The 11562-nt window shown below is 37.2% G+C and overlaps 1 protein-coding gene across 1 annotated transcript; it reads left to right on the top strand.

The window, feature by feature from the left end:
* The first annotated feature begins 4703 nt into the window (after positions 1-4703).
* LOC112317584 (olfactory receptor 52P1) lies at positions 4704-11319 on the top strand. The gene is made up of 2 exons (XM_024574669.4): positions 4704-4784; positions 8439-11319. The coding sequence occupies exon 2, from the start codon at positions 8470-8472 to the stop codon at positions 9460-9462; it is 993 nt and encodes a 330-aa protein (XP_024430437.2). The 5' UTR covers positions 4704-4784; positions 8439-8469; the 3' UTR covers positions 9463-11319.
* Positions 11320-11562: the final 243 nt, after the last annotated feature.

The following is an 11562-nucleotide window of genomic DNA, read 5'->3' as shown; positions in this document are numbered from 1 at the left end:
GTGGGGGAAGAGAAGGGTTTTGTGTGTAATGTCAATAAATGTTCCAGGTGGGCAGGAAAAAAAAGAAAGAAATGATGTTGGGAGATCTGGACAGCTACATGCAAAAAAATGAAATTCAACCACAAACTTACGCCATACACAAAAATAAACTCAAGATGCATAAAAGACTTAAATATAAGTCATGATACCATGAAAGTCCTATAGGACAACATAGGCAGGAAAATCTCAGATATTCTACACAGCAATATTTTCATTGATATGTCCCCTAGAGCAAGGGACATAAAAGAAAGAATAAACAAATGGGATCTCATCGAAATAAAAAGCTTCTGCATGGCTAAAGAGAACATCAGCAAAATGAAAAGGGAATAAAACATATGGGAAAATATATTTGCCAACAATATCTCAGACAAGGGTTTGATCTCCAAAATATATAAAGAACTCACATGACTCCACTGCAGGAAGACAAACAACCCAATCTAAAAATGGGCAAAGGACCTAAACAGACACTTCTGCAAGGAGGACATACAGATGGCCCAGAGACACATGAAAGGAAGCTTAGCTTCACTAGCCATCAGAGAGATTCAGATTAAAACCACAATGCAGAAACTGTAATTGAACAACAATAAAAAAATGTTAAAAAAAATTTAAAAAATTTTAAAAATTAAAAAAATAATAATAAAACCACAATGAGATGCCACTTCTCACCAGTCAGAATGACCATTAAACAAATCAACAAACAACAAGTGTGGGAAAGGATGTGGAGAAAAGGGAACCCTACTGCACTATTGGTGGGAATGCAGACTGGTGCAGCCACTGTGGAAAACAGTATGGAATTTCCTCAAAAAGCTAAACATGGAACTGCCTTTCGACCTAACAGTTCCACTGCTGGGATTATACCCTAAGAATCCTGAAACATTAATTCAAAAGAATCTATGCACCCCAATGTTCATAGCAGCACAATTTACAATAGCCAAGGGCTGGAAGCAACCTTGGTGTCCATCAGTAAATGAGCAGATCAAAAAACAGTGGTACATTTGTACAATGAAATACTACACTGCAGAAAGGAAAAAGGAGCTCTTACCCTTTGGGATGGCATGGATGGAACTGGAGAGCATTATGCTAAGTGAAATAATCCAGGCAGTGAAAGACAAATGCCATATGATCTCACCTGTAAGTTGAACCAAATCAACCAAACAAACAAGCAAGCAAAATATAACCAGAGACATTGAAATAAAGATCAAACTGACAGTAACCAGAATGGGTAGGGGAGGGAAACAATGGGGGAAAGAAGGGAAAGGGCCATCAGGGAACATGTATAAAGGACACATGGACAAAGCCAGAGGGGGGAAGGATGGAGGGTGGGGTGGTGGAAAGTAGTGGTGGGAAAATGGGTACAACTCTATTCAAACAATTAAATAATGATAAAAAATAAAATATTTATTGTCTATGGGTCATAAAATGATTATATTCATTATGTTTTAAAATATATTAATAAAAAAATTTAAAAGGAAAAAATATAAAATTTCATAATAAAAATATATTAATAGATAACTTCAGCTACTGATTAGTACATTCTATACTTTCTGTTCATTAACATCACATATGTCAAATAAATGTGGATCTGGTTCTGGACTTTTCATTATTTTATTCCATTTGTTATTCTATAACAATTTTGACATAAACTTCTGAATTTTTCAAATAATTCTTAATGTTTAGTAGGGCAGTTCTTCCCATCTTGCTCTTACAAACTTGACTGTTCTTAGAATTTTATTTTTCATATATAAATGTAAATGATAATTTCAACAAAATTCCTCTGAGGAGTTCATTGGGCTTACATCTAATGTACAGATTCATGTGAGGAGACATCATTAGGGTATCTACTGTTTCGTCTGAGATCATGATATGATGTTCTCTTTTAAAATTTTTTTGTTTATTGTTTATGCTATTACTGTTGTCCCTGCTTTTTCTCCTTTTTCCACCTCCACCCAGTTCCACCCACTTCCCTGCAACGGTCAATCCTCATACTGTTGCCTGCGTCCATGGGTCATGTAAAAATGTTCTTTGGTTAATCTCTTTACCATTTTTCATCCAGTCCCCACCCCACTCTAGCAGCTGTCAGTCTGTTTCATGTATCTATGCTTTTGTTTCCATTTTGTTCATTAGTTTATTGTGTTTATTAGATTCTGTGCCATGAAGGGGCATGTACAAGGTCATGGCCACTTAATTTGGAGGCTTGAATTCGCAGACAATAAGAACCCCAAGTCAAATATGGGTAATTAAGCACTTTATTAAGCAAGAGTAAAGTGAGTCAAGATCATACATCTCCAGATGGTAATTCACTAACACCCAAACATAGATGCTGGGGAATCCCGGAGGCAGCATTCCAGGTCTGACTGGGAAAGCTCCTAGCAAGGCGTACTTCTCTTGGGTGAGATTCTGCAGTGCTTGCTTACAGGGTTGCTTAAGTGTGATTTTAAACAAAGGTGGTTATGAGCCAAGGGCCTTGTGCGACCTGGCCTTCAGTCCATTCCTCAAGGAACTGGCTTGAGAAATGAACATTAGGAATGCACAGATCTTTCTGGGAGAAGAGCCAGTTCTCCCTGAAAGAATGCACATATGTAAACACTTGGGGGGAAAAAAAAAGGTCACCTTACGGGCATGAACAGGGAGGATACTCAGTGTCCTCTTAACCCTTCAGATTCCACATATGTGTGAGATCATATGGTATTTGTCTTGTTCTGACTGGCTTATTTCACTTAGCATAATATACTCCAGGTCTATCCATGCTGTCAAAAAAGGTTCTCTTTAATCATATATGTTATGCTCATAAAATCTCTTACATTGCTCCTATTTTTTCATAAATTTTGCCCATCTACTTAGGTTGATTTTGTATCTGTCAATCTTGTTGAACTCTTGTAAAAGTCGAACAAATTCTCTGCAGATTGTCTACAAAAATACTACTATCATTCACGCATTTCTTTTATTATTTCTTTCCTACTGCATGGCTCTGACCAGCACAGTGCTCAGTGTGGATGGAGTGGGGGTGACAGTGGATTTGCTTGCATTTTTGCTCTAGAAATGTTTAGAAATGTTTCTAAATTTTCATGGTTTATTACACATTTCTCATTTTTGACTTTACAAGATCTAACACCACTTGCTTCCCATTATATTTTCTATCAGAGTTCTGTTGCTTGAGGTTTAGTTGAATATTGAGATGGTTAGAAAATATTTAGTTAAATGTTTATAATTTTGTGCTTTAGTTAATAATAAAACAGTTATAGAATGTTTCCTTATGTTTGTTTTTAACTGGAAAATTAGGTAACTTGGTGGTTTCACTACATTTTTATTTCTAAAATGGAAAGGGCTTTAGAAATCATACACAGAAGCCAGTAAGAGAAAAATGGTATATTGTATGATTCCTTTTTTATGAAATGGCTGGAACAGGAAAATCATTAGAGGCAGAGTTGATTAGGGGTTTTCTAGAGTGGGGAGGGGGTTGGTAGAACAAGATGGACAGTGACTGCCAATGGATATGGGATAAAAATGTTCTACATTTGAGAGTGGTGATGCTTACACAACTCTTTGTATGTATTAAAAATCTTGAATTACATATTTTGAATGGGTGAATTTTGTGGTATGTGCATCATATCTCAAAAAAGCTATTAAAAACATGAAAAATAATATACTTCAATAGTTGCTATGTCTGATTTGTGTTCTCTTTTCCATTTTTAATATTTATTTTACGTATCCCTCTTCTTCTCCCAAACATCCCAAATTACTGGTAGATATACATCAATGATGCAATGAGAAGAAGTTAAGATAACACATTAGCTCCTGTATTATTAAAATTTCCATCAGAAAAACATAACCAATAGGTACCAATAAGAAGGGTGTGTGTGTGTGTGTGTGTGTGTGTGTGTGTCGTGTATCTGGGATGTAGAGAATTAAAACACAAAATATCATTAACAAATTTGTATTAAAGTATATAATACATGTGTAGCAAAAGTACACATATTAAAATTGAACAACTCAATGAATTATCACAATGTGAACATCCTCAATTAAAAACATACTATCCTTTCACAAAGAAATGTGAAATAAGATAAAATAAGTAAAAATAAATAAGTAATTTGAACTATTGTAAAAAATATAAAAACCTATGAGGTAGATGTTATTAGCCACTTTTTTACAGTACAGGGTCAGAAAAGGCTCAGAGAAGTAAGTTTCCAATGTCAGACACCTAGCAAGGGACTGATCTCTGTGTCCAACTTCAAAAAATAAAAATAAAAACAAAAACATACTACCAGAAAATGCTATCAGCATTTCAACACAGACAATATAAAAGATATACTTTAGAATTTGGAGCTAAAAATGTAAAAACTGTGGATTACTATATACTTTAATTCTAAAAATAAATGACTTCAAAATTAAAAAAGAAAGGAAAAATAGAGTTCTAAGGGAATAAGTTACAAATACTCCTTCCCTGACTCTTTAGTGAAAGCCTCTACTTTCACCTTTGTATTCTTATGTGGTCAAATAGAAGAGAAAACCTTGAATGCTCGATATCCTAGGGAACACAAAAGCTCCCTAGATGGCTTTAGCCATAAGCCCAGTGCCACCCACCAAACTCCCAAGTGGGGCTGTGAGATATGTTTCATCAGTATAACAACCTCTTGGCCCAATATTCAACTAGTTGAGGGTGGGAGACTAGAAATGTTTTCTATCTTCTTTTGAGGATGCTTCCACGACACTGTGCTTTCTCATTCCTGCTGTCCTGGAGACATGTGAGTTTGTGTCAGGAAGTCTTTAAAAAAGACGTTGTGTATCCCTTAAGAGAAAGTTATCTGTGTAATTGGTGATGTGAAGTCTACTTCAAAGCAGGAAGCATGAGATTTAGAGGCCAGGAAAGGGGATTTTGCTGAATAACAATTCTGTGTAGTCTAATTTGGAATATTATTTAACAGGCTTCCTAAAATAAAAGTTTTAGTTTGGTGTTATTTAGGCTCAGTGGTTGAAAAAGGTAGCAGAGCTGTGAGCTGCCAGAAAAGAAAGAAGTAATTGATCTGTTAGCTGGACCGGGAAAATGGGAGGCATTGTGAAGAAAGTTTAAACATTTACTATGACATTCCCGAAATTACTAAAAAGAAATAATTATTCACTAAGCAATTGAGAGAGAAATGTGTCTGCCTAATGTCAGTGCAGAGATCAAATCCAGTAAATTGAGCAGGGAGAATCAGCAGAATGCTACTGATTACCTTGGGCTTTGTCATGGGCCTTGGGCCAGTGCCCTCATAATAGTCAGAGTTATCCCAAGTTTAGCTGTGCTATTGTGCAGAAGAAATGACAGACAGCCTTAGATTTATGGTGCAGTTTCAGGCATGGAAAGTTTTCTTCATTCCCAATCTTTCCCTCAAATTGTGTTGGAACTTTTATTTTACTGAGGGTATTGGCTCTAATGTCACAATTAGAATTAGGTAAAAGATTGAATTAGAGGGATAGGTTCAAACTGAGTAAGAATGGTCACAAATGTTTATTAATATTGTAAACCATTTTATACAAGAGATGGTATGAGATTACAGACTCATCCCTGTGAGTTGGGGCAGTCATGAGGAGGCTGAGTGAGATGATAAGCACACACAACTCTATAAAGGAGTTGGTGTGTGTATAGGTTGGAATTCCTTACAAACTACAGGAACTTCAACTAAAGGTGACTTACATTAATCAAATTAGGAGCCAATCTAGTCCAGTGATTTGTGGTAATCTGTGCTGTTTAGTTTCTACAAGAAAAATTATCAACTCAGAGACCTAAAGAGCAGGAAGGAACCTCAATAAAGAATCTTTAAGTTAATTTAAGCCTTCTGGCTTTGTGTGGAGTGAATTTATGAGATGATTGAAAACTGTAAGGATGTCTGGCATAAACTAAATGGTTGGGATGGTGGAGTGAGCAGGTCTTTACTGCTTCTTCTCCTGATTCTAGCTCCATTCTCTATATTGAGCTACCCAGTAGAGCAGAGGTATCCATTATTTCAACAAGTAAACTGGTGTCATAAAAACCAGAACTGAGTGCATCTATTTGGCTGAGAGCAGCCAGAGAAGCTATTTTCCAATCTCCTGTCAGTCAGGTGACCCTAGAGGGCATATAGAAAAAAAACAATTTAAAAAATTGATTTTATCAAGTTTGCCCTACAATGAAACAATTCTCATTTTATAAATGTCCAAGCTAAGACTAGACTCTAGTTGTTTAAAGAAACTTCATGAAGATTCTGCATTAGATATGAGGCTACTTTCCTATTAAAATGAAGGCAATGACATTTACGGAGCACATTCTATGTGCCACAAACTGTACCAGGTGTTTTCTTCAAATTTCCACAACCTTACAGAGTATTTTTATTATCATATTACAGATCAGAAAAGTGTAGGATCTTACAAGAAAATTGACTTGTCTAAGGCATCACTGCCAGTAAGAAGTAAACACAAAGATTTGTTCCCAGTTTTATGGATTGCAATGCCAACAGTCTTTTTTTTTTTTTATCATCACAACTTCCTGCTTTACAAACTCCAAGATTCTCTGCCTCCAAAATATTTTGCCTCTTCAATGAATATTTGAGCACAAGAGTGAAATCTGTACTACACTTTCGCCTGAATATTAGGTAGTTCCAAGAGTTTAAATCAGATCAATAATGGTCACATTTTTGGACAAGTTCAAACTTTCCCTTTGATGTGTTTCTCCTTAGGTAAGATAGGACCCTAGATCAAATTGATCAGAACCTTAGATGTTGGCTGTGTCTTCCCTCACAGACATATAAGCTCACAGAACACTATGTCAAACAAGACTCTTCATATGCACTTACCTGTACAAGCCACATTTATCTCTCTTCTGTGGAGGTCATATGGTTTATTGACTGAGCTGATTAAAATAGCACTTGTCACCAGTCTCCTCTCCTTCAGTTAGTCCCTATGTCTGTGAGGACAAATACAATAGTTGGTTTTGTTTACCAACATGTTTGGGTTATATAATGTTGCTGTGTCTTTTAAACCCACCTACACAGCAAGGAAGAACCTATTGTGCAGTACAAAAAGAAGCTTCTCTGATTTCTTTTTTCCTGGTGACTATACACACACAGAACCTGGACTATTAAAGAATAGGAGAGTTCACATATGGTGTAAGAAAGAATTGTGGCAGAGTTGATTTGCCTTTGATAACTATTCTCTCACTCCCCAAATTTCCTAAAATCACTGTCTTTTTTGTACTGATTATTGAAGTACTGGTTGTCCAGCTTTGAGAATAGAGCTAATTAAAGCAGCGGTGCATGTGAAATATTTGTGGTTGAATGAATGGATATAAATTTCTGGGCAGTAAAGTTCTCATTCCTATTTTGAAGACTTTCATCAAAGTGATTTCTCAGTCTTTATCTTAATGACTAGACCTTTGTTTCTATCCCATTACCATTATGCCTTAAAATGTTCTGCATAATTCCTTTTGGTTTAAGCATTCCTTGCTGTGAAATGTGTCCTCCTAGGGAGTGGAAGTATGGGAAAGGTGAGATAAATGAGATAGTTGTATAAGATTTTTCCACAAGGAGAGATGAGTATCACTGTCAATTCTATGAGTTAACATAGAATTGTAAAATCACTTCCTAACATTGTGAAAGGATGAGATTGAGAAAGATTTGGCTACATCTTTTCTTTGAAATCACCAAAACCACAGGTAGAACGTGAATGAAAGATTAATGCAGAAGTAGAATGGAAAAGGCTGGAAGTTTCTCTTTCAGAAATAGAACAAAGTACATAAAGGGTTAACTTCAACATCTTGAGAAATGGAAATTGAACAAATGAGGGTCCATGAAGCATGTTCTGGAATTTCAAATGAAGATTGATCAAGGATATAAGGAAATATCTCTTGGTTAGTGAAAGGAGTGGAAACAATTATGGTGGTACTAATACCAGAAATAATCACCAAACACGAGATCCCAAACCAAAATCCATTCTCAGTCCAAAGACAAAAAATATGTCTAATTTTATCCAGTGGATTGTATTGGCAGTTTGCATTCTGGACAAAATATCCCATGTAATCTCTTCTGAGAGAGAGAGATGATAGAGAGAGATGATAAAGAGAGAGAGAGAAGGGGAGGGGAGGGGAGGGAAGGGAAGGGAAAGGTCTAATACCTGCATTTGAGTACAATAGGCCTTAGATATAAAACAACTCTAATTTATTTAAATGCTTAGTTGAACCCTTTCTCACTTTCATTAATTTTATTTAACAAGTACCTTGTGTCAAACTTCTTTACAAATATTAACCTGTACAATTCTCTTAACAACCCTAGGGAATGATACTATTATTAATTCCATTTTATAGATGATGAAGCTTGCCTAACATTATATAGCTAGTAAGTGTTACTCTAGTCTCATCATATCCCTGTTCTGTGTTGTCTCTTCAGGCTGATACAGTGGGAGAGTGTCTGACCAGAGATGCTCCTCAGAACTCCTGGCCAGATCATGGAGTCTCCTAATCACACTAACCTGGACCCTTCTCTTTTCTTCCTTCTGGGCATCCCTGGTCTAGAACAGTTCCACCCGTGGCTCTCACTTCCCGTATTCTGCCTGGGCACAGCCACAATCGTGGGCAATATAATCATCCTGGTTGTTGTTGCCACTGAACCAGCCCTGCACAAGCCTGTGTACCTGTTCCTGTGTATGCTCTCAACCATTGATTTGGCTGCCTCCTTCTCCACTGTTCCCAAGCTACTGGCCATCCTCTGGTGTGGAGCCGGACACATCTCTGCCTCTGCCTGCCTGGCACAGATGTTTTTCATTCATGCCTTCTGCATGATGGAATCCACTGTGTTGCTGGCCATGGCTTTTGACCGCTATGTGGCCATTTGCCACCCACTCCGCTATACCACTATTCTCACTGACACCATCATTGCCCGAGTTGGAGTGGTAGCTATGGTGCGGGGCTCCATGCTTATGCTCCCATGTCCCTTCCTCATTGGGCGTTTAAGCTTCTGTCGAAGCCATGTGATCCCACACACATACTGTGAGCACATGGCTGTAGTAAAGCTAGCCTGTGGAGATACTAGGCCTAATCGTGTATATGGACTGACTGCAGCACTGTTGGTCATTGGAGTTGATTTGTTCTGCATTGCTCTCTCCTATGTCTTCATTGCACGAGCTGTCTTTCGCCTCTCATCTCATGAAGCCCGGTCCAAAGCCCTAGGGACCTGTGGTTCCCATGTCTGTGTCATCCTAATCTCTTATACACCAGCGCTCTTCTCCTTTTTTACCCATCGCTTTGGCCACCATGTTCCACTCCATATTCACATTCTTTTGGCCAATGTCTATCTGCTTTTCCCACCTGCTCTTAATCCTATGGTATATGGAGTTAAGACCAAAGAGATTCGAGAGAGGGTTGTCAGGGTATTTCAAAGGGGGCAGGAAACTGGTGTCAAGGCATTTGAGTGATCCAGGAATATGGAATGGGCTTAGTCCAAAAGGAAAGAAGCTTTTCAAGATTAAATAATCCTCAGTATTTGAGATTGGAAAGAGATTTTAATAGGGTGATGATGGTTTCCACAGTACTTTCTATAATGTTTCCAAGGTTAACAAATCACAGAAGTGGTCAGGTTGGTTGAGCATTGTTATCTTCAATCTAAGGAGATATAACATTGGAAAATTCTTACAACCCAGGTTAGAAGAACCTCTGCATAGTCAAAGAAAGTTTCCTCAGTTCTTGGCCCTCTCCCAGTACAGAAAACATGGATTTCTAACTTCATACTTTAGGCAATAGCTGATATTTTGCCATCTGCAAGGATCAAAAGATGGGACCATAAAGCCACAGAGAAAGAAATTAGAGCTTCATGATACATCATTTTGCATAATTTCTATATTTCTCCATCAGAGCTTCAAACAAAGAAAAGGAAAACTCAACAATACCCATAATATTAGCTAGTGGCAGAGCAAGGGCTTGAAAACTACAATCTTTTGGTATAGAACAATAGGACTTCTATGGATGAGATCATAAGAAAAGTCAGAAATAACTCTTTATTTGTAAACTTAAAATATTCATCCCATGTTTATATTTCTGTTTCTATCATCTAGGGAGGCAAACTAAGTTCAGGTGACTTGGATATCACTCCCTGATAAGCAATTTCCAAATATTCTTACACATTTGCACAACTGGTAGGGTCCTCCAGAAGTCATTTACTTCAATCTCCTGAACCTGTAAAAGATGGTCACTTATCTAAATCAATCAGAGGAGTCTTTGCCATTCACTGTTCTATTTATTTATAAGAAAGAGAGGCTAAATGGATCTTAGTCCCTCAATCCTAGCTAACCCTGTATAGTGGAAAGTTCTTAATTGTATCTGTGACACTGAGATTTGAAAGCAGTTATTATAAATATTAATCCTGAGTCATCATTCTGTCTACAAGAAGTCTCCTAATCTCTTGGCTGCCTTAATTCCCCTGCCTGATTTAAGCCTGAAACAATGCTGGAAGTGGGTGCGACCCTGTGATGGAAAGGGCGGTTCCCCACGGATATCAGGCCTAAGAAAGAATGCATAAAACCCGGTGAAACCTGCTTTGTCAAGAATGCCCTCAATTTTCTGATAAGAGTTCAAGCATGAAATGAGTTTGTTTCTCAAAGTTTCATGGCCCTTTGGCTATGTGACCCTGACTCAGAGTACGCCCTCAGAGTTCTTTGTATGTTATTTATTGTTTGGTCATTACTGCCTGACAATGATTGATGAGCTTTACCTGTATCCCTGTGCAAATTGAACCCAATAAAAGCCCATTGATGAACAGGCTCAAGACCCTTCTCCTTTTGAGAGATCAGCCACCTTTCCTCCCCAAGCAGATCATGTCTTGGTAGATTTATTCTAATCCAGGGATGGGCTCTGTGTGTAGAACACCCCCATATCTCCTCAACAATGTCTTAAGATTAAAGTCAAATGTGTACTATGAAATCATTAGTGTGATGAGATCAAGTCCTGGGTGTCTTATAAGAAGCATACTTGGACTGTGTATTATAGTATTGTACACTTGAAACCTATATAATTTGGTTAACAGGTGAGGAGGGGGGAGGGTTGGGGGAAAATGGAGACAACTGAACTTGAACAATAAAAAAATAAAAATAAAATTTTAAAGCCTAGTTACCTAGCATTTGATCAGATCTTGCCTAGCATGAGCCATTCATATAATTGCTTTCTTCCAAACTAGTGGGTTGTCTGTTTACTTCAAGGTGAGAAGTAGGACTATTGAGGAAAGTCATACATTATAATAAATATTTCTATAAGTACAAAGTTATGAAGAGCAATAGTTACTGATATTCTTCTGAAATTAGGAAGAAAATTACTGGAACATTTTTTTGTATAATATTCAAGGTCTTTCTAAATTAACATGGAGGTAAGGGACCACAAAAAATAATGTTTTTTTATTAGCATTGTCACAATAATAGCATTGCCACAGATTTCATAAAGAACATTGCAGAGTTCATTCTTTTTGTCCAGCTTTCAAGAATTCACACTAGTTTTCTGTGATGCTGTTAATTTATGCTCATTAACTT

Source organism: Desmodus rotundus, chromosome 5, assembly GCF_022682495.2.
Source record: "Desmodus rotundus isolate HL8 chromosome 5, HLdesRot8A.1, whole genome shotgun sequence".
NCBI lineage: Eukaryota > Metazoa > Chordata > Mammalia > Chiroptera > Phyllostomidae > Desmodus > Desmodus rotundus.
This window is presented reverse-complemented; position numbering and strand designations above follow the sequence as displayed.

Excerpts from the sequence above, each read along its gene's own strand:
- LOC112317584 (XM_024574669.4), top strand. The coding sequence starts at position 8,470 with ATGCTCCTCAGAACTCCTGGCCAGATCATGGAGTCTCCTAATCACACT.